Raw genomic sequence first — 27,553 nt, forward strand, 5'->3', positions numbered from 1 at the left:
TTCTTCGACGTTCTTGAAGGCGTTCCAAGCCGCTCTCTTCCTCCTGCGCAGCTCGGGTGCCAGGTCATTTGTCATGTTGACCTCTCGACCTAGGTACACATAGCTGTTGCATTCGGAGATGGTCGTTCCATTGAGAGCGAATGGGGCGTCAGGAACAAGGCTGTTTCTCATAAACATTGTCTTCGTAAGATTCAGCTGTAGTCCTACCTTCCCACACTCACGGTCAAAGTCGGCCAGCATTTGTGCCGCTTGGCTGATGTTTGGTGTTATTAAAACAATGTCATCAGCAAAGCGGAGGTGGTGTAGTTGCCGACCATCTATCTTCACTCCCATTCCTTCCCATTCCAGTCGTCGCATGATGTTCTCGAGGGTGGCACTGAAGAGTTTTGGTGAAATGGTATCACCCTGCCGCACCCCTCTCTTGACATCAACGATCACTTCTTTGTAGAATGGTGAGATCCTGGTAGTGAATCCGCAATACAGCTCACGGAGGATCCTGATGTATTGGGCTTGAATGCCCTGATTGGCTAGGGCTTCAATGACCGCTTCCGTCTCAACAGAATCAAAGCCTTCTTTAAATCAATGAACGTTAAGCAGAGCGGCATCTTGAACTCCCGAGAAACCTCAATGAGTTTGGTTATCGTGTGGATATGGTCGATGGTGCTGAATCCTTTGCGGAATCCTGCTTGCTCACATGGTTGTCCTTCATCTAGTGTTCTGCCAATCCTATTCAGGATGACTCGAGTGAACAACTTGTAGATGACAGACAATAGGCAGATTGGGCGATAGTTGCCAATGTCATGGATGTCTCCCTTCTTGAACAGTAGTACGGTCCTGCTGGTTTTCCATTGAGATGGAACCTTGCATTCAGACAGGTAGCGAGTGAAGAGCCGAGCCAGTGTATTGATGAGTACTGACGGCAGGTTCTTCAGGTGTTCAGGTCTGACCTTGTCTGGGCCGGGTGCTGTTTGCTTCTTTACTGACGAAATGGCGTGTCGGATTTCGGAAGGGAGAACGTTGGGAACGACATACCCATCCTGTGGAATTTGGTATGTCGGCAAGTGGACATGGCTATCGAAGAGATTTGAGTAGAAGTCATGGATAATCTTCTCCATTGCCGTTCTGGAGGATGTGATGGATCCATCAGGACGTCGGAGGGCAGTCATCTTGGTCTTATAGTTGGCGAAGGACAGGCGGGCGTTACGAATACTTTTCCCGGCTTCTGCCGCATCTACCAGTACTTCTGCTCTTCTCTCTTTGAGGTCTTCCTTGATCGCATCTCTGCACTGCTTTGCAAGCTCGGACGTTAGCTTGCGGTTGCCTGAGGCATGCGCCAAACCTCGCTGGCGAATTAGCTCAAGAGTTTTCGAAGATAGGCGACTTTTTGTGGCTATCTCTCTCTTGGCGTTCCTCGCACATTCATGGAGGTGCTGAACCAGTCGATCGTATTCCTCATCAATGTTGTCAACAATGGCATCTTCCCATGTTGCCGCAATAGTACCAGAGTTCCCAGTTGGTGGTCGTTCTGGGAGTTCTCTTTTTGAACTTTGCAGCCCTTTCTCCCCGCTCTGTGAAGTAGAATTTTGCACGAAGGAGACGGTGGTCCGATCCCGTTCGAAATTTTGGGACAACAGCGACATCAGTCAGGCAAAACCGTCGATTGAATATGATGTGGTCTATTTCGTTGTGGAATCGTCCACCGGGAGACTCCCATGTCCATCGTTTAGATTCTGCCTTCTGGAACTGCGAGTTACCATGAATGGTCTTGGTCGACATGATGAACTCAGACAGTCTCTCACCCTGTTCGTTCCATTCTAGGCCATGGGTTCCGATGTGAAGTTCTTCAGCTGATCTTCTCGGTCCTATCTTGGCATTAAAATCACCCACAATGATCTTGTAGAAGGTGTGGTCTTCTTTATAGAACTTCTCTAGCTCCATGTAGAACTTCTCGATTTCTCTTTCATCATAATGAGATGTTGGTGCGTAGACAACGAAGATAGAAACTGCAGGCAGTGAGCCACATCTATTCAAATGTAAACGTCCGATTCGGGTTGTTAGGCATTCAAATGAATCAATGCTCTTGGCCAAGTTTGTGTTGATAAGGACACCGACGCCTCCAACACCTCTTTTATCGCATGTTCCGAGGAACAATTCTTCTCCAGTGTCGAAAACGGCATGGTGAGATTCGTGTCTTCTTGTCTCGGTCAGACCAATGATGTCGTACTTGATCATTCGCGCTTGTACCATCAGGTCCTCGATGGATGCATCTGATGCTAGCGTACGTGCATTGAAAGTACAGACGATCATTTTTGTCTTCCTTCGTTGTGGCAGCCTAGGTCGGCCTTGAGATTTTGTCGGCCTCTCCTTTCTCATCCTTCTCAGTGCTGCCATGTCGGTGAAGCCTTCAGGGTCAGGTGAATGAGACCAGTTGTAGTTACTGGTTTTGGCATATCGAATACACAGCGGATAGCTTGCCAGGCTCTTCCGTGCGGGCGGAATACTCTCGGTAGCTTGCCAGTCTTTCCGAGAGGTATAGAGGCTTTTGGGGTGACCTCTAATCACCCTTGTAGGTGTTACCATATTTGAACCCTATCAAATATGGTACGACAATTCCAGAGGACGGGTATTTAGTGTCTTATGATGTGTCGCGCGGCCGCTTGCGGCCGCGCGGGTCCGGAAAGCGTCCTGGAGTGTGGCGACGGCTGGGTAGTAAAAAAATAATTTTCAAAAAATTATATAAAAAAAAAAAGAGGAGAGCCCATGGCTTGCTGGCTGACTGTTCCCCAGAGAACACACATGAAGGAGAGACCGAAGGGGGACGTCTGCAGGCCCAGAAGTGAGCCCGCACCAGGAACCAAATCCTGGCTCTGTACTCATTCAGGAATTACTCCTGGTGGTGCTCTGGGGACCAGATGGGATGCAGGGAATTGAACCTGGGTCAACCGTGTGCAAGGCAAATTCGCCCTAACCTCTGTGTTATGACTCCAGCCTCACGAGCCATAATCTTTATCTTGGGCTTCTGGTTTCCAGACTTGGGAGAAAATTTATCTCCACTGTTGAAGCCCTCAGCAGGTGGTACTTTGTGGAGTGAGTTGGAGCAGACCAGCGCAGGCTGGCACTCAATATACAACAGTCACAGTTACTGTCGCAGTTGCTGATTTCAGTGGCTTTGGACCTTGTACCCACCAAGAGCAAGGGAGGGGGTGGAGGAAGCAGGTTCCTTTTTTTTTTTTTTTAGTGTAGGAGTCGCCTTGCTTGAGCAAATCAACAGGATGACAAGTGATGACAATGTAGGAGTACTGCTATTTATTCAGCCATTGATTGAGCTGATTGAATTGGGCATGAACTCCACGTAACTTTTATTTTTTAAAAAATTTTTTAAATTCAATATCTGTGAGATAGACCACTACAGAGCTGTTCATAATTGGGTCTGAGTCATACCATGATCCAGCACCATCCCTTCACCAGTGTACTGTTTCCCTACCACCATCCCCCACCATTCCGCTCACTCACCCTCCCCCAGTCTTCCTCTATGGGAGGTACTTTCCTTCTGGAGGCATTTTCCTTGACTCTCCAAATCATTTCCTAATCCTAGGCAGGAATCCTCCTGAATTTCTTCCTGGAACTTGCCTCCGGGATTCCTCTCTTCCACCCGTCTACCACAGTCACACAGCGGGGTTGGAGTGCAGCCTGTGAGGAGGTGTGAGTGTGTGTTTGTATGTGTGTGTGAGAGAGAGGGAGAGAAACTTGAAACTTAAGAGGAATTATGTAAAAGGGGGCAAGAAGAGCGAGTCCCTTTTTCAACCGGAAGAACCAGAAGATTAGGCAAGAGAAGGGACTGGTATGACACAGTTGGAAATGATCACTCTGGACAAGAACTGAGTGTTGAAAGCAGGTAAAGAGAAATACCTGATATTGCAGCATCTATTGCAAACCATGATTCCCAAAAGGAAAGAGAGAGAGAAGAAAAGTGTCTGTCGCACAGGCAAGGGGTGGGGGGGGGGGGGTTGGGAGTCAGAGGAAAAAACTGGGAACATTGGTGGTGGAGACTCCTGTATACACAATAGGGCTGCAGTTTTTCATGGAACCGTGGTAAAGCGAGACCCAGCAGTCTCCTACTGAAGACAAGGTCCTGAAATCCGAGTTGGGGCTCCCACACTCCCACTCGTTTCTAACATCCGCATAGAGCAGGCACTTTGTATAAAAAGTAGACCCCAAAAAAAGGACTGAGGGGGGTGGGAGGGATACTGGAATCCGTGGTGGTGGGAAATGGGCACTGGTGGAGGGATGGGTATTTGGTCATTGTATAATTGAAACCCAATCACAAAAATGTGTAAGTCTGCAACTGTACCTCATGATGTCTCACTATTAAAAATTTTTTTAATTAAAAAAAACAAAAAAAGGACTGAAAACGCGCCACCGAGCCGCCAAAGCGAGAGACTAGGCCCAATAGCGCCCCCTTGCGGTGCCCCGCGCCAAGCAACCGGCTGTTGGAAATAGCCTCGCAGCGCCACCAACACCGAGCGCTGGGTGGCACCAAGAATCCCGAGTTTCTAGGGCTGGCGATTTTGCACCGAGCCCCACCCACTAGTAGAGAGCAAGCACTGAGCCCAGAGTGGGGAAGGAACCTGTCCAGAGGGTTCTGGAAATTCCCTACAAGGGCTTAGGGAGGCGGTTTTAGACCCTCTAGAGACCCATCGCGAAGCAAAACAGGCATCCTCTATTTCCTTAGGGCCAGTGTGTAAAGGCGGCGGTGGAGGTGGGGCCAACGGGGATGGGGCACCCCAGTCTCCTTGTGGCCCAGCAAGAACTGGAACCCGGATAAACTGACCCCAGCTACGGTGCCTCGAGGCGCTCGAGAAGTGATACACAGAGCCGCGCAGCAGGACACAGAGATCAGGTCGTACGCTCACACCCAGGCGCTTCGGGTCTCCCAACAAAGAGAGCTAATTTCCGGGACCGAGCCCTCTGCGCCGGGGTCCGGCAGCTCCCCGGGTCTCAGCCCTGCAGAAGGAGCGGGGTCGCAGGGCGCGGAGGAGAGGGGCGTGGCACGACGGAGAAGGAGGCGTGACGAGGCGGTGAGAGGGCGTGGTGTGACGGAGAGGGCTGGGCATGGGGCGTGGCTTCCGTGAAGAGGCGTGGCTAAGCGAATGAAACAACTGGGAGGGAGAGGCGGATGGGGGCTGGCTGCCGGAGAAGGAGCGAAGAGGAAGGGGGCGTGGCGTTGCGGGGAGGGGGCAGAGCAAAAAAGGGCGTGTTGGCCGGTGGAGGCGTGGCTGCGGAGAACTGAGCGGAAAGGGGGCTTGGCGAGGAGATGCCGAAGAGGCCAAGGTTGCGGAGGGCGGAGCGGAAAGGGGGCGTGGCGCGGCGAGTAGGGGGCGGAGCAAGGAGGGGAGTGCGTGGCCGATGGGGGCGTGGCTTAGGAGTGTGCGAAGCAGAGAGGGGGCGTGGCGTAGTGGGAAGGGGCGGAGCAAAGAGGGGCGTGCAGGGCTAGTGGGGCGTGGCGTTGCCTGGGGGTGTGGCCGGGCGGGGCGGGGCTCCCAGGACTTGCGCTCGGAGACTGGGCGCTCAAGTCGTGCTGCAGGTGACTGGCACTCTGTCTTGCTGGACTTTTCTGGATCCCCCAAACTCCGACCCGAAATGACGGCGGCCAAGCGGACGGCGAAGGTAACTGTATCCCGGCTTCCCCGGCCTCCCCATCCCCGCTTCCCTCCATCGCTGTGTCTAGGGGCTGGCCCCGAACCAATGGTTCTTCCTTTCCTGTGCCCTCCGCAGAGGCTAGAGAGACTCTCCAGCTGGAGTTTGAGGGGTGGCTGGGCCAGGAGTCTATCAGACAGCGCGGGGAGGGCGTCCCTAGCTCCCCGAACGGCGCTGCGGATAGGGATGAGCGAACTCCCCCGTCCTCCCCTACCCCCCCCCCCCGCTTTGTTTCAGTTTCATTTCCCCCCGAACCTGAAACTTAGCGATTAGCCAGTCTCAGTCACCGGAAAGGGTTCCTTGGAGAACCGAGATAAGCTAAGCAGGACAAAACCCCAGCCCTTCACCCTACAGGCACTGCGACCTGTCCGCGCTGCACAGTTCCCTGGATATTTCAGCACAGGCAGTACTGCCAAGGGGGTCTTGGAAAGTGTTACCCATAATGAATGCCTGACTTTGCTGGCTTCCTTCTAGGAGATAGGCTGAGATGGGCAGAAATCATGCTTCCTTGAGCTTTCATTCTCACCAGGGGCTTATTTATTTATTTTGATTTGTTTTGGGGTCACACCCAGCGGTGAAGCTTACTCGTGACTTCTGTGCTCAGGGAATCACAGCTTGGGGGAGCAGGGAGATCTCAGGGAATCAGCCAGGATTGAACCTGGGTCGGTGGAGTGTGCAAGGCAAGTGCTTTTTTCCGCTGTACTATCTTTTCGGTCCCAACCTGATGTACTTCAGCATCAAAAAGGCTCCCAGGATGCCAGGGAGAAGAATTGGGGACTGGAGCACGTGCAGTGTGCATGGGAGTTCCAGGTCCCATTCCCAGCACCACATGATCCCTGATAATGACATAAAAATGGTCAGTGTCATTGTAGTTTAGGGACCATGGTAACAATCCTGGTATGACAAGTCCCCCTGGGCTGAGGTCTGTCAGTCTTCTCCAGGGTGGGGATGGCGAGGAGTGTTGGCTGTCACCAGCAGGGACACAGTTTATGTCTCAGGGTCAGTGATGGGAATGGAAGGAGGGAGGGCACGAAGAACTCATGGCTCCCAGCAGGCAGACTGAGGTGATGCAGCTGCGTGCCGGGTTCAGTTAGCCTTTTTCGCCTCCCAGGCTCTTGTTTGTGGGAGCCGAGCTCAGCGTGCACCCAGAGTGGGGCAGGCTCCCTGCCGCCAACACTCAGCATCACGCCTGTGTCTGCCTAAGTGCTCAGCTGTCGGGCTCTGCCTTTGCTGCTTCTGCTCCCTAAAGAGGTTCTGGGTGGGACCCAGAAGGGCGTGCTGTTGGGGTTGAAGTGGGGAAGGCTAGTCTCAAGGACCCCTCGTTGCTTCCCCTCTAGGAGCTGGAGGACCTTCAGCAGGAGCTTCCCCCGTACCTGCGGGACCTGACCTACAACCCTACCAACGTGCTGGAATGGCACATGCTGCTGTTGCCTGTGAGTATCTGCTGGCACCAACACCTTGGGTGGGGAGAGCTGGGAAGAAGCCGCTGGAGCCATAGCACATGCAGTGTGTTATCCTGGGGCTGGAGCGATAGCACAGCAGGTAGGGCATTTGCCTTGCCCATGACCAACCTGGGTTCGATCCCTGGCATCCCATATGGTACCCCAAGCACCGCCAGGAGTAATTCCTGAGCGCAGAGCCAGGAGTAACCCCTGAGCATCGCCGGGTGTGACCCCCCCCCAAAAAAAAAGAAAAGAAAAGAAGCAACCCGACCTTGAGTTTTTGTTCAGCTGGAGGTGTTCAGTGGTGGCAGTGGGGCCTCCCTTCTGGTTTCTTCTGAGATCAAGGCCAGCTGATGACAGGCTGATGACTTTTTGGTTATTATTTTGGCTTTTTGGGTTTGTTTTGGGGGCCACACCCGGTGGTGCTCAGGGCTTACACCTGGCTCTGTGGTCAGGAAGCATTTTTTGGTGGAGCTCTGGGGACCATATGGGGTGCTGGGGATTAGCTGTGTGCAAGACTAGGGTCCTGTCTGCTGCACTATTGCTCTAGCCCTTGGCCTCTGCGCTCTTTTTTTCTTTTACTTATTTTTTTTTAAATTTTTATTAGTGAAACACCATGAGGTACAGTTGTAGACTTACAAATTTTTGTGCTTGGGTTTCAATTACACAATGATCAAATACCCATCCCTCCACCAGTGCCCGTTCTCCATCACCAAGGATCCCAGTATCCCTCCCACCCCACATCCCCCCATCCCCCCTGCCTCTGTGGCAGGGCATTCCCTTTTGTTCTCTCTCTCATTTTGGGTGTTGTGGTCCGCAAAAGAGGCATTGAGTGGCAATCATGTTCAGTGTATAGTCTACTCTCAGCATGCTTCTCCCATCCTGGGAGGATCCTCCCAACACCCTCTATTTGGTGTTCCTTTCTCTATCTGAGCTCCCTTTTGCCCTAGCATGTGTGGCTGGCCTCCAAGCCATGGAGTAAACCTCCTGGTACTTATCTTGACTATTTTTGGGTGTTAGTCTCCTATTTTGTTACTTTATGTTCCCCAGATGAATGCAAGGGCTTTCAGTTCCGAGTACACATCCCAAAGCAGATTTATGGGGTTTGGTGATAATTTTACAGGAAACTTTGTTGTCATTTTAGGTCACACCCAGGTGGGTGGAGGGTTTACTTTTGTCTCTACACTCAGAGATCACACCTGACAGTGCTTAGGGACCCCATGGAGTACCAGGGATTGAACCCGAGTCTGCTGCATACAAGACAAGTACCCACCAAGAAACTAACTCCATCTTCCACCACAACAACCCCCAATGGATATTCCCAAGGTCCTGATTTCTCCCAATTTCCTCTTTTGCTCCTTTCTTTTTTTTTTTTCCTCCATTTTGGGTCATACTGGCGATGCACAAGAGTTATTCCTGGCTCTGCACTGAGGAATTACTCCTTGCGGTGCTTGGGGGACTATATGGGATGCCGGGGATCAAACCCAGGTTGGCCATGTGCAAGGCAAATGCCCTACCTGCTGTGCTATCGCTCCAGCCCCAGGATAACACACTGCATGTGCTATGGCTCCAGCGGCAAATGCCCTACCCGCTGTCCTTTGCTCCTTTCTGCGCTCTCCTAAAATCAATGTTTCTCCTCCTGGACTTGATGACTGCTTCCAAAGAGGGAAGTTTCTGGGGCTGGAGCAATAGCACAGGCGGTAGGGCATTTGCCTTGCACGCGGTCAACCCGGGTTCAATTTCCAGCATCCCATATGGTCCCCTGAGCACTTCCAGGGGTGATTCCTGAGTGCAGAGCCAGGAGTGACCCCTGGGCATTGCCGGGTTTGACCCAAAAAGCAAAAAAAAAAAAAAAACAAAAAAACCAGAGGGAAGTTTCTCACAGTCTCTTCTAAGTCTCAGAATGGATTGAAAGGAGAGATGGTATTTTCGAGCTCATCAAGTGACATGGCCCCATTTTTCTGGGGAGAAAACTGAGGTCTAAAGGAAGTCCGCTTGGGGGCTGGAGCGGTAGCACAGCAGGTAGGGCGTTTGCCTTGCACGCGGCTGACCCGGGTTCGATTCCCAGCATCCCATATCGTCCCTCGAGCATCACCAGGAGTAATTCCTGAGTTCAGAACCAAGAGTAACCCCTGAGAATCTCCGGGTGTGACCCAAAAAGCAAAAAAATATAAAATAAAAATAAAGGAAAGCCGCTCTCCAGGGGTCCTGCAGGACCAGAGCATGGTGGCTCCCAGCCCTGTGCTTTACGGTGGCTGTTCTCAGTGGTCCAGTGAAACATTCACTGTACTCGATTGTTTGGTTTGGCTTGGTTTGGGGGCCACAATTTGCAATGCTCCGGGGTGACTCCTGGCTCTGTGTACTGGTATTATACTTGGCGGTGCTAAAGGGATCCTATGGGTTGCTGGGGACTGAACTCAAGACAAACACACTTTTCCACTGTTCCACAATCACTCTGGCCCCACTGTTCATGATTCTTCTTGGGAGTGGAGGCTCGGCTCCCTAGGATGGGGCAGGGGAAGGGAGAGGCGGGGAGAATGAGCCTTTCAGCGCAGCTGGACCTCGGAACACAGCTTGATCCTCACTGTCTCACCCAGGAGCGATCTCCTTACAACCTCAAGGCCTTCAAGCTGTGCATCACATTCCCCCGGGCTTACCCACTTATGCCCCCCAGCGTGGCATTCACAACCCCGATCTACCACCCTTCAGTGGACGACAGTGGACAGGTGTGCCTGGCCATCACCAGCGATGAAAACTGGAATCTTCACAAGAAGGCCTACCAAGGTGGGTTGGGCCTTGTTTCATGAAGGGCCAGGGGACACGAGACTGGGCGTTTGACTCAATAGCCGGATTCATGCCTTGCGTGTGTGTGCGTGCTGATGCAAATACATCACAAATAAAGGGGGCATTGAGACCAGGTGGGGGTTACTGGACTGATGTGAGATGTAGCAGAGCCCCCAAAAGAAGATAGGAAGAGTAAGATTCCCCACTGAGCCTGCGATGAGATGGATGAGATGGTTCTGGCTGTTTGTTTTTGTTGGGGGGGGGGAGGGAAGGGGGAGGATACACCATGCAGTACTCAGGGCTTAGTCCTGGCTCGATGCTCAGGGGTCACTCCCAGTGGTGCTCAGGGGACCACCTATGATGCCGAAGGTTGTTGAGTACCTGATACATGGCTACTGATTTTTTTTTTTCTTTTTGGGTCACATCCAGCACCGGGATTACTCCTGACTCTGCACTCAAGAATTAACTCCTAACAGTGCTCAGGGGACCCTATGGGATGCTGGGAATCAAACCTGGGTTGGCTGCATGCAAGGCAAACGCCCTCCCCGCTGTGCTATCACTCCAGCCCCAGCTACTGATTTCTTAAGTGTGTTTAATGAATTGATAACCAGGCAGGGCTAGTGGACAATATGGTTATCAGACAATATGGTTCTAAAACCTATGTAGTGTCGGATCTAGCCTAGACCAGTTCAGGAGTTCTGATTTATGTCTTCTTTTTTGCTTGTTTGTGTTTTGGGCCACACACTGCAGTGCTCAGGGCTTATTCCTGGCTTTGCGCTCAGGGATCACTATTGGAGGCCTTGGGGGATCATCTGGGGTGCCGGGCATTGAATCTGGGTTGGACACATGCAAGGCAAGCGCCCTACCCACTGTGGTTTCCGATCCCTTGTGCCTTCTTTTCACAAGGGCCAGCCCTAGTGGTGTTGTACAGGGTCAAGGCTATACCTGCTGGTATATGCCTCCTGGCAGTTTGGTGCTCTGGCCTGGGCTCAGTGAAGTAAGGGTCCACTCAGAGCTGACCAGGGCTTGGTGCTGGGGATCCAACTCAGGGCCTTAACTTGCTGTTTGTGCTCTGTGGCTGAGCTGTCCCCCAGCTCAGGGACAAGGGTCCTGGGGAAGGTAGGTAGGGGTGATCTTTTTTTTTTCTTTTAATTTTTTCTTTTCTTTTCTTTTATTGGACAGTGCTACAGTGCTATTTTATTGAATCACCGTGAGATACAGTTATAAGCTTTCATGTTTGAGTTACAATCATACAATGTTCAAACACCCATCCCTCCACCAGTGCACATTCCCCACTACCAATCTCCCCAGCATACCCCACCTTTCCCACCCTCCTCCTGCCTCCCTGGCGGATAATTTCCCACATACTCTCTCTCTACTTTCAGGCATTTTGGTTTGCAGCACAGATACTGAGAGGCCATCACTTTTGGTTCTTTATCTACTTTCAGCACACATCTTCCATCTCGACTGATCCTTCCAACCATCATTGACTTAGTGATCCCTTCTCCATTCCATCTGCTTTCCCCCCCAGCTCATGAGGCCGGCTTCCAACTATGGGGCAATCTTCCTGGCCCTTGTGTCTACTGTCCTTGGGTGTCATTTTCATGTTATTTTATACTCCGCAAATGAGTACAGTCCTTCTATGTCTGCCGGTCTCTTTCTGACTCATTTCACTTAGCATGATACTCTCCATATCTATCCATTTATAAGCAAATTTCATGACTTCATCTCTCCTAACAGATGCATAGTATTCCATTGTGTAGATTTAAGTAGGGGTGGTCCTTGGGCAGTCCTTGGGGCCTCAGAAGCATCTTTTTTTTTTTTTTTTGCTTCTTGGGTCACACCCAGTGATGCTTAGGGGTTCCTCCTGTCCTCCTGGCTCTGCACTCAGGAATTACTCCTGGTGGTGCTTGGGGATATGGGATGCTGGGAATCGAACCTGGGACTGCCATGTGCAAGGCAAGCGCCCTACCCGCTGTGCTATCACTCCAGCCTCTCAGAAGCATCTTTGCTCACAACTGTATATGTAATCTTTTTGGGTCATACCCAGCGATGATCTGGGGTTACTCCTGGCTCTGCACTCAAGAATTATTCCTGGTGGTGCTCTGAGGACCACATCGGATGCTGGGGATTGAACCTGGGTCGGCTGCGTGCAAGGCAAACACCCTCCCCGCTGTACTATCTCTCAGGCCCCACAACATTAAGCTTTTATGGGCACATCTGTGCAGCTTCCTGGGGCCGGAGCTTCCCCAGGTTCTCAGCAGTCTCTGGGAAAGACTAAAAACTCGATGGTAATCTTTCGTCTCAGAAACCTCCTCCCCAAACAGAAGCATTTTTTGGAATCCAAACATCAAACAGAGCAAAAATAGTGGTTCTTGTTGGAAGAAAGTGGGACCCACCAACCCCCTCCATCTCACTGCCCACCAGTGAGCCTTGAAAGGTAGATGGGAAAGCCCTGATATAGGCAGATGGGATTGTGCATACCTGGGTGGGTCAGGGACCATCTTAAAGATGGAGCCTCCTAGCGGCTGGAGCGATAGCACAGTGGGTAGGGTGTTTGCCTTGCAAGCAGCCGACCCGGGTTTGATTCCCAGCATCCCATATGGTGCCCTGAGAACTGCTAGGAGTAATTCCTGAGTGCAGAGCCAGGAACAACCCCTGTGCATTGCTGGGTATGACCCCAAAAGCAAAACAACAACAACAAAAAAAAACAGCCAAAAAAGATGGAGCCTGCCACGTCCGGCGCTGCGGGGTCGAGCCAGGGGAGGGCCGTCAGGGTGAAATCAGCACTCGAGTCACACAGGGTTCCGTCATTCAGGAGATGGCATGAATGCGTGCGTGCGTTTATTCAGAGCACAGGTACAGACTTAAGTATGTTTCCACAACCCACCCAAAAGAAAGGAAAGGGGATGGGACGTGGGAAAGGGGATGGGACGATGAATAGAGCCATGCACCGTTGGTCAGTCACAGTGGGCAGAGCCATGCACCGTTGGTCAGCCACCTGGTGACCCTTTCGACCTAATGCTACGGGTCGGAGCGGCCTGCTTTGTCACAGTTTTGACATATCCATAGAGACTGTGCTGTTCCTCATACATCATTTACAAATCATTTACGAGGGTGCATTTTCCCCAAACTGAAACGTCCTGTACTGGGAAGCTGCCCAGCTTTGTTCCCCAAACTGAAACGTCCTGTACTGGGAAGTTGCCCAGCTTTGAGCAGGACAAAGGGGGAATGAAAAATCAAGCATTCTTTTACTTGGTCAGTAGGCAACAGGAACCTCCTAGAACCTGAGTGAATAGTGCAATGGGGAAGGTGCTGGCCTTGCACATGGCTGACCTGGGTTCGATCCCCGACATGATCCCTGACATCTCATATGGCCCCCTGAGCACAGCCAGGAGTAATTCCTGAATGGAGAGCCAGGAGTAACCCCTGAGCATCTCCAGGTGTGACCCAGGTCCCATTCTCTCCGCAACCCACAAAAAAAAAAAAAGAAAAAAGAGAGAGATGGAACTTCCTGCTCCGCCTCTCCCCGCCCCAGCCAGGAAGTGAGTAGGGGGTTGTGGAGAAGATGGCCCTCCCCTTCTTGCCCAAGGGCTTGCACTTGCCTTTCTCTCCCCTCTGATGTGCCTCGTGTACCTTCCCCACCAGTCTTGGATGCTGTCAACACGCTGGTGAATCACCCGGAGTCAGGGGAGCCCCTGCAGTTGGCCCTGGCCGAAGAGTTGGAGAAGGACCCGGAGCTGTTCAACAGGCATGCAGAAGAGCACACCCTCGAGAATGGTGTGGAGCGGCCCAGCTAAATCGGCCCAGACCCTCTCTGCATTCATCCCCCTGGATCGGCTAGGGGTCTTTGGTCTTGGCCGAGTCCCTGTTTATTGTCTTTCTTTCTTACCATGTGACTGACTGCTCAGTCAGTGTGTGTGTGTGTGTGTGTGTGTGTGTGTGTGTGTGTGTGTGTGTGTAGGGGAGCGGTGGTGGGGGCATTTATGGTGTGTGGACCCACATGTCCAGTTTTCCTGGCCAAAGGCGAGCTACTTTTTGTTCACTCCCATCCTCTGCCCCGAGCTGGGGGATTTAATTGGAAGCTCCAGGCTCTCTGCTATGGGATTCTGGTTTCTTTAGATGCCGTCTTAGAGATGCGGGACCCTTCTAGATTAGCTTGCAGGACATGAGCCCCACAGCCGACTGTTACCCTCCCACTCCACCCCCTCCTCCTGGAACCCGCCCATCCTAGAGAGCCAGGGGGCAGGATGGGTAGGAGCTGGGATGCAGGGAGAGATTGTAATTCTGATTGGGTGCTTTGTGTTTGGGTGGAGGCAGCCTGAGAGACACCCGTCCATGGGAAGCTGCTCCTTTACCGTGGCCAAGTCCCACAATGAAACTATAATCTCTCCAGAAACCAGACTACACGGCTGCTCATTGGGGGTTGAGGAGCTGGGGACCAGGGGGACTCTCACCGTCTTCCTAACCCAGGGGATGGCGGAACACTGTGTGCTTGCCTGGCCTTTGCGTCCAGGGGGACCCTGGTATCCCGCCGAGTGTTTGTGGACTCAGCTTGTGTGCAGTGAAAAGTGTGGCCTCGTGTGGGCAAAAGAGAGAGCTTAGCGGATGGGGCGCTGGCCTGCACAAGGCTGATTCTGGTTTGATCCCCAGCATCCTATAAGACTTAGAGACTATAAAACCCAGCTCCCGGAAGAGAACAGCAGAGAGTCTCCTGCCCCCGCACCTGGCTGTTCTTGCCGGGGCCCCTTGGAGGGAGTGGGTTGAGTTTCCCTCCCCGCCCCGACAAGCAGCCGAAGACCTCCACAACCAGCCGCCACCATGCTGAGACCACTCTCCGCACACATAAAGGTACTGGCAGAGGGACAAAGCCACGCGGGTTCCGGGGGCCGAGATCTCCAAGTCTACTCGGATTGGGGCTTGGCATCCTCCACCCAGATCCTCCAAATTCCAGTAGGCGGGGGCCACACCCACCACCTGGCCCCCTGGCGCCGTGTAATCCCATCAACAGCCAAGACTTAGAGACTGTAAAACCCAGGTCCCAGAAGCACGCGGCTGCAAATGCGGCCGTGCGACATTTTATTATCTCATTCCTACTTTGGACAAACTGGCAGGCTACCGAATGTAACCTGCCCATGCGGCAGAGTCTGGCAAACTCCCCGTGGCGTACCCAATATGCCAAATACCAGTAACAATGATGGGTCTCATTCTCCTAATCCTGAAAGAGCCTTGAATATGGCACTTTTTAAAAAAAATCTCAGGGCTAGGAGGAAGGAGACATAACTGGGGCCTGCTCGAGGCAATCGCTGAACAACAGGATGGTTGTGATCGTGATCGTGATACCTCCAGGGCATTGGAAATCCCTCTAGTTCCTTTCAGAGGCTACCCTGAGGCTCAGAGAGGGAAAGCCACTGGTCTTAGGTCACACAGCAGACCACTGGGGCACCCACACTGAGCTCCACCCCCAAATACCTCTCTGGGTTATGAGTGGAGGATCCCCCTGAGAGATTCTGGCCACCACCAGTATGGGAGATTCCCAGGCTGGGGAGGAAGGAAGCAGGGAGGGACCAGACAAGATTTTTTTTTTTTTTTTTTACAAAAGGACTTTTACTAACAGTTAAGGCCAGTTCCACCCACCCTTGGCTGCAACATGTCCACCTCTGTCCGCCGGGCCAGGCCAGGCCTCATTTCTTCTTGGTCTTCACCAGCCCCTTCTGCACGAGGCTGCGATAGAGCTCCTGGATGTAGGTGTAGACGCACTTGGAGTCAGGCACTGCCAGCCGCACCATGTCATCCACCTCCAGCAGCTGGGCACAGTCGGCCATCGTCCTGAGGGGGGACAGGGTGCGTGAGGGGCCGAGAGCAGAGGGACAGGGGCAGCCCCCTAGACCGAGACCTTCAGAACTCTGGATGTCGACCCTGACGGTCTTTGAGGCCATTGTACAGAGTTGGTGAAGACTCAGACTCAGCTTGGCCTCGTTGCAAAGCCCATACTTTCTTTTTTTAAGGTGGAGTGTTGGGGGGTTGTACCGTAACTGATGGTGCTCAGGGGTTATTCCTGGCTCTGTGCTCAGGGCTCACTCCTGGCAGTGCTTGGGGGATCTTATGGGACACTGGGGATTGAACTCAGGTAGACACATGTAAGGAGATGCCCTACCCATTATATAATTACTTCAGCCCCTGTTCTAAGTTTTGTAGCTGCAACACCTCCCTCTTAATCTCGGTGCATTTATCAAGCATGTCCTATGTGCAAGACACTTGTCAGGGGGAGTTTCACATGAAACAAACCCAAAACTTTTCTTAGCACAGCGGGTAAGGCGTTTGCCTTGCAAGTGGCCAACATGGCCAACCCGAGTTCAATTCCTCCGCCCCTCTCGGAGAGCCCGGCAAGCTACCGAGAGTATCTCGCCCGCACGGCAAAGCCTGGCAAGCTCCCCGTGACATGTTCGATATGCCAAACACAGTAACAATTGTCACAATGGAGACATTACTGGGCCCACTCAAGCAAATCGATGAACAACGGGAGGACAGTGACAGAGTGACAGTGTTTTTGGGGGTCACACCTGATGCAGTGCTCGGCGGACCATATGGGATGCCAGGGATCCAACCCAGGTAGGTCAGCCTTGTGTGAAGCAAAAGCCCTACCTGCTGTACTATTGGTCCAGCCCTGAAATAAACCCAAGACTTTTTCACTCTCAAGCCATGTGAGTGGTCCAGGCCATGCAATGCATAGCCCCTCAGAGGGCGACTGTGGCTGCAGAAAATATGGCAGGAGAGGCTGGAGCAATGGTGCAGTGGGGAGGGTGTTCTCCCTCCACATGGATGCCCAGGTACAATCCTCTGTGCCCCAGATGGTCCCCCAAGTGTTCCAGGAGTGATCCCTGAGCACAGAGCTGGACACAGCCAGGTGTGGTCCAGCATCCTGTCCCAAAAGAAGAGAAGAGAGAAAGGAGAAAGAAAGAAAGAAAGAAAGAAAGAAAGGAAGGAAAGAAAAAAGGAAGGAGGGAGGGAGAGAAGGAGGGAAAGAAGGAAAGAAAGGAAGGAAAGAAGGAAGGAAGAAAAAAAGAAGAAAGGAAAAAAGGAGGGAAGGAGGGAAAGAAAGAAAAAAAGGAAGGAAGGGAAGGAAGAAGGAAAGGAAGAAAGAAAAAAAAGAAAGGAAGAAAAGAAAACTTGAAAACTACGGCAGGAAAGGGCAACTGCTGGTGGTTTTTTTTTTTCTCTTTTTTCCCTTTTTGGGTCATACCCAGTGATGCTCAGGGGTTACTCCTGGCTCTGCACTCAGGAATTACTCCTGTCAGTGCTCAGGGGACCATATGGGAGGCTGGGAATTGAACCCGTGTTGGCTGTGTGCAAGGCAAATGCCCTACCCGATGTACTATTGCTTAAAACACCAGGCAGGAGGACGGGAGTCCCAGGAGAGGAAGCTGAGAGTTCAGAGGCACTGAGAAGGGACATTTGCAGTGCCTGAGAGGCTGCAGGGGGGCCCACACCCACATGTGCTCCTGGTTTTGTGGAAGCTAATCATCATCCGAGCTCACCCCTGCTGGGGTTCACAACCAGGAGCTTTATCTCATGCTTCCCAGGGAACCAGCTCACTCCTCTCTGTCCTCAACCAGCACAAGCACAACTGGACACAGTGGGTGCTGATGATGTGCCCAAGGTCAAAGTGAGTATCGCAGGTAGGGTGCATGCTCTGCCCTGAAGCCAAGGCAGACAAGCTGCCATGGGTGCTGGTAGTAGGAGCATCCGGGGTCTCAGCGGAAATCCTCTCATGGGGCACAGAGAGTGGGGCCAAAGGTGGCTGGACTGGCGTGAGAACTCATGGTGGGTGGGCAGGAATGGGCAGGCAGGGACAGGCTTCAGGGTTTGGAAAAAAATGGACCAGCTCCCTGCAACCAAGCAGTGATCCTTAACCCCCAACCCCAGGACAAACACCCCATCCCATGGCAGGATGTGCGAAACTGGAGGGAATCTTCTGGAACATGAAGCCAGGTGGTTTTCAGATGGTATCTTCAAGTGCCCTGAGGCCCTTAAGACAGGCTTCAGGGGCTGGAGCAATAGCACAGGGAGTAGAGCATTTGCCTTGCACGCGGCTGACCCAGGTTCGATTCCCAGCATCCCATATGGTCCCCCAAGCACCGCCAGGAGTGATTCCTGAGTGCAGAGCCAGGAGGAAACCCTGAGCATCAGCTGGGTGTGACCCAAAAAGAAAAAAAAAAAAGATAGGCTTCAAGGGACCGTATAGATAGCACAGTATAAAAAGGTAAAGGCCCTCCCGTTGATCATTGATTTGCTCAAGCGGGCCCAGTAATGTCTCCATTGGAGACTTTGTTGTTACTGTGTCTGGCATATCGAATACATCACGGGGAGCTTGCCAGGCTCTGCCGTGCGGGTGAGATACTCTCGGTAGCTTGCCGGGCTCTCCGAGAGGGGCGGAGGAATCAAACTGGGGTTGGCCATGTTGGCTGCGTGCAAGGCAAACGCCCTACCGCTGTGCTATCGCTCTAGCCCACAGTGGGTAGGGCATTTGCCTTGCACACAGCCAACCCAAGTTCGATTCCCAGCATCCCATATGGTCCCCTGAGCACCAATAGGAGTAGTTCCTGAGTGCAGAGCCAGGAGGAACCCCTGTGCATTGTGGGTGTGACCCAAAAAGAAAACAAAAAAGACATGCTTCAGGGACCACCTTGGGAAGGGGACTAAGCGCTGAGTTGCTTGAGGAAACCCCTCCCACACCTCCTCCAATGCCCCTCACTAAGTTTGGTTTATACGAACAAGTATTCACTATTATCTTGTTTCAGGAAATTATTAAAAACAAAACGTGGGACCAGAGTGATAGTCAGTGGGCAGGGCACTTGCCTTGCACAAGACAGGCCTGGGTTCCATCCCTGGCAACCTGTAGGGTCCCGGGAGCCTGCTAGGAGTGATCCCTAAGCACATCAGGGTGTGGACCAAAAAAAATAAAACCCCAAAAACAAAAACAAGTAAACAGCCAGAAGAGACGGCCCAAGGTTCAGAGGGTAAGGCATTTGGTTTGCATGCAGCTGACCCAGGTTCGATCCCCGACTTCCCATATGGTCCTCTGAGCACTGCCAGGAGTAACCCCAGAGCATTGCCCCAAAAAAGCCAAATACAAACAAACAAAGAGACAATACAAGGTTAAGGCATTTGCCTCATATGCAGCTGTGGTTTTAACTTTTTTTTTTTGGCTTTTTGGGTCACACCCAGCGATGCTCAGGGGGTTACTCCTGGCTCATGCACTCAGGACTCACTCCTGGCGGTGCTCGAGGGACCATATGGGATGCTGGGAATTGAACCTGTATGGACCATGTTGGCTGCATGGAAGGCAAACGCCCTACCCGCTGTGCTATCGCTCCAGCCCCCGCAGCTGTGGTTTTGACTCTGGTTTGGATCCAAGCACACATACAAGACCCCAAACACAGGGTTGGAGCGATAGTACAGCAGCAGGTAAGGCATTTGCCTTGCACGCAGCTGACCCGGGTTCGATTCCCAGCATCCTATATGGTCCCCTGAGCACCGCCAGGAGTAATTCCTGAGTGCAGAGCCAGGACTAATCCCTGTGTATCGCCAACTGTGACCCAAAAAACAAAAAAAAGAAAAAAAGAAAAAGACCCCAAACACCACCAGGTGTGGCTCCTGAGCACAGAACCAGGGGGTGCCTTAAGCAAAACAAAGCACCCCAAGGCTGGGGATCTCCCTCAAATGTCTGGAGGACTGATTCTGAATGTGGGAGGAGTTAGTCCCCTGTAGCCACCTTTAGCCACCTTCAGATCTAGAGCCAGGAAGATCCTAACACCCCTGGGCGTGTCCCCCAAGCACCCCCCCCCCCCCCTTCAGATAAATCCTAACCAAACACAGAGCCTCCCACTCGCAAAGCAGAGATTCATTTCCATCATTTGCTGATGGGGCAGGCGGAGCTGGGAGGGGCAGAGTGCTGAGCCAGGCCTCTCTGCAGGCAGGTGGTCAGGCCTGGACCAGATGGATGCTCGGGTGCCCAAAGCAAGGGGGTGTCAGCACACCCCAGTGATGGCCAGGCCTCAGAGCCGCCCTCACCGGCCACTGCCTCAACACAGTGATGTCTGCCAAATGGTCTAGAGCAGAGGCTCCATGCATGAACCCCTCCTTCCAGAGACCTGTGAGGGGCTTTCCTGGGGGCTGGGGTCAGTGCTGTCGTGGGGGGGCGGTGTTTAGTCCCCCTGGCTGGCTAGAAATGAAGGTGTCCGGGGGTGGGAGCGATAGTACAGAGGGTGACACACTTGCCTTGCATGAGGCTGACCCCGATTCAATCCCCAGGACCCCATATGTTTCCCCCCAAACCCCTCCAGGAGTGATCCCTGAGCACAGAGCTAGAAATAAGCCCTGAGCACCACCGGATGGGACCCCCAATTTAAAAAATTTTCAATTAAAAGAAGAAAAAACTCAGGTCTCTAAGTCTGTCTTTATTATTTTACCATTTTGTTATTACTATGTTAATCAAAATTATTTTCAAATCCTTACTATTTAATTAAAACATTCACTATTTTTATTGCTTTAATTCACTTATTTTAATGAACTTCATTATTTACTGAACTTACTTATTTACTGTTATTTTACTGTTCAAACATACGGAGCATGTTCCGAATCTGCCTGACCTTTGAGAAGGTGAGAGACCAACCAGCAGGCAGCCAGCCCTAAGCTGTGGACACAGGTTTTTTTGTTTGTTTGTTTGTTTGTTTCCTTTGAAGGGGCCTGACCATGCCCAGGTGTCAGTCAGGGTATTTTGGGGGACGGTGCTCAAGACTTACTCCTGGCTGGGCGCTCAGGGATCACTCCCCTGGGGCTGTGGAAACCATATGGAGTGCTGGAACTGAACCCAGGTGAGGCGGGCACAAGGCAAATGCCCTGTCCACTGTTCTACCTCCCCAGCTCCGTATCAGTGGCTATTCTTAGCTCTGTGCTCCAATGATCTCTAGAGGTGCAGGGGTACCATATGTGGTGCCGATTGGAACCGGGGTCTTCGGTATATATGACAAGCCCCTTCCCCTCCATACTAGCGGCCCCCAGGACTGTTCTTGGAATTCAAAAATTGTTGTGATGAGGCAGGAGAGCTAGGATGGAGGGTAAGGCGCTTGCCTTGCATGCTTCCAAGCCAGGTTGATACCCCCTGTACCCCAGACCCACCGGGAGTGGTCCCTGAACATGGCTGGGTGTGTCCCTCCCCCCAAAAAAAGTTTGGAATGGGGGCTGGAGCGATAGCACAGCGGGTAGGGCTTTTGCCTTGCACGCGGCCGACCCGAGTTCCATTCCCATTATCTCATATGGTCCCCTGAGGACCTCCAGGAGTAATACCTGAGCGCATGAGCTCCTGTGCATTGCTGGGTATGACCCAAAATGCAAAAAAAAAAAAAAAAAAAAAAAAAGGTTGGAATGCGGGAATGTGCCCCGGGGGCGTGGCTTACTCTGCCGTGGAGAAGGCCAGGGTGAAGTTGTGCCGGCGCTGCGCAGGGTCCAGCGCCGCGTAGTCGAAGGCGTCGGGGAAGAACTTGTGGATGAGCGCGCAGAAGGCCATGCCGCTGCTCCAGCTCGACGAGAAGTTCTGGATGTCCACGTGCTGCGGGCAGCCGCCGTGAACCGAGGGCCGACCCCCGTAGGCCCTGCACAAGAGGGGAGAGACCGCCCTCCCCGCAGACCCCGCGCGGCCCTGCCCCATGCCCACCTCGTAGTTTCTGGTCATGGCGCGGCACCACTCCAGCAGCATGCTCTTGACGCTGCCGATGGCCGCCCCCGCCGCCTTGGGGTTGCGGAACAGCGCGGTGGGGCCCGAGGCGGCCCTGAGCACCGGGAAGGGGGTGCGCATCAGGGGCGAGAGAACGGGGCGTGCGCATCAGGGGCCAGGGAAGGGGGTGCGCATCGGGGGTGCAGGGAAGGAGGTGCAGATGAAGGGTTCAGGGAAGGGGGTGCCCATCAGGGGTGGAGGGAAGGGGGTGCACATGAGGGGTGCAGGGAAGGGGTGGTGTGTATAGGGACCAGGGAAAGGGGGCTCATGAGGGGTACAGGGAAGGGGGTGCGCATGAGGGGTGGAGGGAAGGGGGTGCGCATGAGGGGTGGAGGGAAGGGGGTGCGCATGAGGGGTGCAGGGAAGGGGGTGCGCATGAGGGGTGCATAGAAGGGGTGGTGCGTATAGGGACCAGGGAAAGAGGGGGCTCATGAGGGGTGCAGGGAAGGGGGTATGCATGAGGGGTGCAGGGAAGGGGTGGTGCGTATAGGGACCAGGGAAGGAGGGTGTGCATGAGGGGTGCAGGGAAGGGGGGTGTGCATCAGGGGTGCAGGGAAGGGGTGGTGCATATAGGGACCAGGGAAGGAGGGGGCGCATGAGGGGTACAGGGAAGGGGGGTTCGCATCAAGGGTGCAGGGAAGGGGTGGTGCGTTTAGGACCAGGGAAGGAGGGTGTGCATCAGGGGCCAGGGAAGGGGGGTGTGCATCAGGGGCGATGCCACCTCCCCTCCCCCGTCTACCACACCTCCCCCTCCCTCCCCCCCCCCCCCAGTCCCGCTCCCCCTCAGGCCCTACCCGCCAAACTTGTCCACGATGGCTTTGCGGTTCTGTGCGCGGGCCCCACGCGGCCGGGAGGGGGCGCTCGCCCTGCGCTCCGGCGCTTTCTCCTTTTTCTTCTCCTGGGTGGGAGGCGGCTCCGTGGGACTCTGCGGCACATCGCTGGCAGAGGATTCACTGCGGGAGGGGACGGGGGTGGGGGGGTGGAGAGAGAGCACAGCGGGTAGGACCCGGACACGTATTCGATCCCCGCCACCCCATAGGGTCCTCCTCAGTCGGCCAGGTGTGATCCCTGAGCACAGAGCCAGGAATAAGTCCTGAACACCGCGGGAGTGGCCCCCAAACGAGACAAAACTGGTTTTTTTTTGGCTTTTGGGGTCATATCCTGCGATGCACAGGGGTTACTCCTGGCTCTGCACTCAGGATTTACCCCCTGGCGGTGCTTGGGGGACCACATGGGATGCTGGGAATCAAACCTGGGTTGGCCGTGTGCAAGGCAAACGCCCTACCCGCTGTGCTATTGCTCCAGCCCCCAACAAAACTGTTTAAACAAAAAACTGCATAGACCCAGAGACCCGTGAGAGCAGTGGGGCGTGGGCGGCCAAGGAGGTGTGCACAAGGGGGGGCGCCAGAGTGGAGTTGGAAAGGCATAAGGAGGCTTTCTCCAGCTCTAGGGGAGCAGGTGACCTGGGTTTGAATTCTGCCTTTGCCTCTTATTTGCTGGGTGACCTACCGACTGTTTCTCTTCTTTTCCTTTCCTTTTATTTTGCCTCTTTGGGTCACACCTGGTGATGCTCAATGGTTACTCCTGACTCTGCACTCAGAAACTACTCCTGGCAGTGCTCAGGGGACCATATGGGAATGCTGAGGACCGAACGCGGGTCGGCCACTTGCAAGGCAAACGCCCTACCTGCTCTACTGTTGCTCTGGCCCCAGGCCAAGCGCTTTAACCCCTGTGCTGTCTCTCGGGCCCAGGGATGCAGACTTGGAAGGGAACAGATGAAGGAAGGGGCCGTTGGGGGCTGAGCAGGGTGTGACGTTACCTGGCCGAAGGACTGGTCTGCCCAGAAACTGCAGCGTCTGGACTCAGCCCATCTGGAGGAAGAGAGCGGGTGGGAGGGAGGCTGAGGACGCTCCGTGCACGGGTCCCAGTCAGCAATGCTTGCTCGGGGGTCCGGGAGGCTCTCACTCACCTGGGCTGAGGCTGAACCCCTCCTCCGTGGGGCTCTCGGGCCACACCTCGGGGGAGCTGGGGACCCCTCCTGCCCCTTCCTCTGATTCTTTCTCCACACCCTGGACCCGCTCTTCATGGGGACCGTCTGGCTTCTGGAACAAACATCGTCTCTGTGGGCTCACAGGCACCTGCCCAGGCTTGATGAGAATCTCAGAAGGTTCTATAGAAGGCAGCTGAATGCTGCAGCCCCACACCCAGGCCCTTGGTAGCGATGGGAGGTAAGACTGGCCTTTGTCCCTGGGAATAAAGAAGGGGAACACTGGGCCGGAGAGAGCACAGCAGGGAAGGCTCTTGCCTCGCATGTGCCCGCCAGGATTCAATTCCCAGCCATTCCCAGACACATATCTGGGATGGACAGATAGTACAGCAAGGTTCCCCAAGCCTCTCCAGGACGGATCCCTGAACAGAGCCAGGAGTAAGCCCTGAGCACTGCCAGGTGTGGCCCCAAAGAACTAAATAAATAGACAAGGGGCCCCATAGTACAGCAGATAGGGCACTTGCCTTGCACATAGCCAACCTGGGTTCAATCCCCGGCACACCATAAGGTCCTTTAAGCCCCACCAGGAGTGATCCCTGAGCACAGAGCCAGGAGTAAGCCCTGAGCATCGCCGGTATGGCCTCCAAGGCAAAAATAAATATAGAAATGGGGCGAATTTATGGCCAGAGCTATAGTGCCGCTGGTAGAGCATTTGCCTTGCATGTGCTGACCTGGATTAGATTCCCGACATCCCATATGGTCCCCCGAGCACCGCCAGGAGTAATTCCTGAGTGCAGAGCCAGGAGTAACCCCTTGCACATCGCTGGGTGTGACCCAAAAAAGTAAAAAAAGAAAAAGAAAGGGTGGGGGGTGGCGGATTTGTTTCTGGGGGTGGGGGTGGAGGTCGGAGCTCCTAGAGACTGTGAGCATCCCAGCCTCCTCTCCCTGCCTGACTCACCACCTCCTCCTGGGAGCCCTCCTCCTTTGGCTGGGCCTGTGTGTCCCCAACACCGGTCTTCTCAGAATCTGCTGGGGCTGCGGGGGCCTCGACTTTCTCGGGGGCCCCAGCTGCGGGCTCCTGCTCTCCTAGGGCTGTCCTGGGCTCGGCCCTGGGCTCCTCATTCACGTCGGCCTCCTTCGATTTGGGGCTGGCCTCTTTCTCTGGAGTCTTCTCATCCCCCGCCGTGGGCGCATCCTGGGTGGCAGATTTGGTCTCGTCTTTGCTGTCACTCGTGTCCTCAGGAGCAGCCGTGCTCACTTCCTTTCCGCCGCCGTCTTCCTTGGGAAGTCCAGCCCCGATGCTGTCTCCTGCCTCTGCCTCGGCCTCCCCGGGCCCATTTCCCTCCCCGGAGGATTCAGCTCTGGGGCCGGTCTCCGCTGGCGCTCTATCCTGTTCCCCCGCCCCGCCGGCAGAGGGCGCTTTGCTGGTCCTCGCTGCCGAGTCTTTGGCCTCCTGCTCTGCAGAGGCTCCATCCCCCGACTTGCCCGGGTCCTCTGTGCAGGGGGAGAGGGCCGTCCCATCCTCACGAGGCGTTGCTTCCTTCTGCTCCATCTCTGGAAAGAGAGGACAGGCAAGGCCAGTGATTCCCTGAGCCTGAAGGTGGAGGTGGTCCCTGGCCAGCAACTGGAGCCCTGGATAAAGGAGAGGGTGTTGGCCTGGCATGCGGCGGACCTAGGTTCAATCTCCGGCATCCCCATATGGTTCCCCACACCCCCCCAGCACCACCAGGAGTGATCCCTGAGTGTAGAGCCAGGAGTAGCCCCTGGGTGTGATCCCTTCCCTCCAAAAAAGGATGGGAGTAGAGAACCCTGCCTCCTCCCCGCTGTCCCGCATCGGATGGCTGAGACACACTGACTGCACGTTGGGTGCTGTTTATTTTATTTTATTTTATTTTTTTGCTTTTTGGGTCACACCCAGCAATGCTCAGGGGTCATTCCTCGCTCTGCACTCAGGAATCACTCCTGGCGGTGCTTGGGAGACCATATGGGATGCCGGGGATCGAACCCAGGTCGGCCGTGTGCAAGGCAAATGCCCTACCCGCTGTGCTATCGCTCCGGCCCCGGGTGCTGTTTATTAAAGTGGTCTTTGGGGGCTGGAGCGATAACACAGCGGGTAGAGTGTTTGCCTTGCACGCGATCGACCCGGGTTCCAGTCCCAGCTTCTTATATGGTCCCCTGAGCACCACTAGGAGTAATTCCTGAGTGCATGAACCAGGAGTAACCCCTGTGCAATGCCAGGTGTGACCCAAAAAGCAAAAATAAATAAATAAATAAATAAATAAAAGGGGAAAAAGAGTGGTCTGTGACCTGGCTTTGGTGTTAAGCGACTCTGGGTGCCAGGCAGTCTCTCCCCATCCCCATCTTTAAAAATACATATAAATATATATATTGTTATTGTTTTGTTGTCATTGTCGTTGGCTATGCCCAGTGGCACTCAGGGCTTACTCTGGGCTCTGCCAGGCCTGATGACCAGATGTGGTGCCAGAGATCAAACCAGGGCTGGCCACGTGCAAGGCGAGCACCTTAACCCCTGCGCCGTCTCTCCCCTCACCTGTGTTTCTGTTACCTGGGATCAGCCGAGGTCTGAAAATATTCTGTACCATGTTTCATGTTTGCTTTTTTTGTTTTGTTTTGTTTTGTTTTGCTTTTTGGGTCACACCTGGCGATGCTCAGGGGTCACTCCTGGCTCTCAGGAATCATTCCTGGTGGTGCTCAGGGGACCATATGGGATGCTGGGAATTGAACCTGAGTCCGCTGCAAGCAAGGCAAATGCTCTAACCGTTGTGCTACCGCTCCAGCCCCACCTCTGGTTCTTGAGAAGGGCCAGCCTGGCCGCTAAAGCATTTTCTTCGGTGCAGAATAGAAACTGCTCCCGCTAACTGTGACAGGGAAATCTGACCTTCCGGCTCTCTGGGGACAGGGCGAGGGGAGATTATCACTCTCATTGGGGTTTCCTATTCCAGCACTACATGTACTCTAGGATCTCCAAAGACAGCTGGGCGGGGTCCCCTCCTCCAGCCCTCTGCCCTTTCGGGGGTCTGTTGGCAAAGAAGACAATCCCCATAGGCTTCGGGGCATGACTCAGGCATCAGACAAGCCGACACGCGTGTCATGGCCTATAAATACTTCCTGCCCTCCTGGTGCTCCTCTGGGACACCTGGGTGACCGGGACAGAAGACAGAGGTGGGTGACAGCACGGGAGTGACTGGAGCTTTCTGCTCCTGCCACCGCCCCGTCCTGCACTAGCTGTGCCCCGGCCTGACTCCTGGGGTGCCTGGATCTGGCACCCCTACTCTTGTCTTTGTAAGGATCTGACTCTCGCAGGCCCCCTACACCCCAGAGCCCCTGGAGGGTTCCGCAGCCCCCTGGAGGGAGCACGTGAGCCCAGAGGCGGGGACCCCTCTGCAGGGCTGCCCTGGACGCCCATCTGACTCACTCAGGCTGGAACTCATCCCTCTGCCTCTCTGGCCTTCGTTTCCACCAACAGGACTGAGCTAGGTCCGGTTTTCCACGCGGTGTCTGTGGCAGAGGAAGGCTCCTGAGATATTAATAGGGCGCGGGGGTGGGGGGGGGTAGTCTCCGACTGCAGCTGTTCCAGGAATAGCTTCTTGCCACCACCTCAGCCCCTGCGAAGCCGCACGCCCCAAGGTAGAGAAACCTGTAGCTGCTCGGCACACTGTGCTCACTTGCCCCAGTCTATGCGACCACAAGTTTTCCCCTTCCTTCCTTCCTTCCCTCCCTTCCTCCCTCCCTTTGTCCCTTCTTCCCTCCCACCATCCCTCCCTCCTTCCCTTCCACCATCCTTCTTTCCTCCTTCCTTCCTTTCCTCCTCCCTTTCTCCTTCCCTTCATCCCTTCTTCCCTCCCT

General features: G+C 54.0%; 2 protein-coding genes across 2 annotated transcripts; one reads left to right on the forward strand and one right to left on the reverse strand.

The window, feature by feature from the left end:
- The first annotated feature begins 5,547 nt into the window (after nucleotides 1-5,547).
- On the forward strand, nucleotides 5,548-13,819 carry UBE2L6 (ubiquitin conjugating enzyme E2 L6). Its single transcript, XM_056132961.1, has 4 exons — nucleotides 5,548-5,667; nucleotides 7,035-7,130; nucleotides 9,737-9,923; nucleotides 13,572-13,819. Exons 1-4 carry the CDS (start codon nucleotides 5,641-5,643, stop codon nucleotides 13,721-13,723), a joined length of 462 nt encoding a protein of 153 aa, XP_055988936.1. The 5' UTR covers nucleotides 5,548-5,640; the 3' UTR covers nucleotides 13,724-13,819.
- Nucleotides 13,820-15,533: 1,714 nt separating this feature from the next.
- On the reverse strand, nucleotides 15,534-25,024 carry SMTNL1 (smoothelin like 1). Its single transcript, XM_056134134.1, has 8 exons — nucleotides 25,021-25,024; nucleotides 24,645-24,961; nucleotides 23,669-23,801; nucleotides 23,519-23,570; nucleotides 22,494-22,652; nucleotides 21,640-21,754; nucleotides 21,383-21,534; nucleotides 15,534-15,752 (listed from the first exon to the last, which is right to left on the reverse strand). Exons 1-8 carry the CDS (start codon nucleotides 25,022-25,024, stop codon nucleotides 15,608-15,610), a joined length of 1,077 nt encoding a protein of 358 aa, XP_055990109.1. The 3' UTR covers nucleotides 15,534-15,607.
- Between the last annotated feature and the right edge of the window lie 2,529 nt (nucleotides 25,025-27,553).

This window comes from Sorex fumeus, unplaced genomic scaffold (genome assembly GCF_029834395.1).
Source record: "Sorex fumeus unplaced genomic scaffold, SorFum_2.1 ptg000007l, whole genome shotgun sequence".
NCBI lineage: Eukaryota > Metazoa > Chordata > Mammalia > Eulipotyphla > Soricidae > Sorex > Sorex fumeus.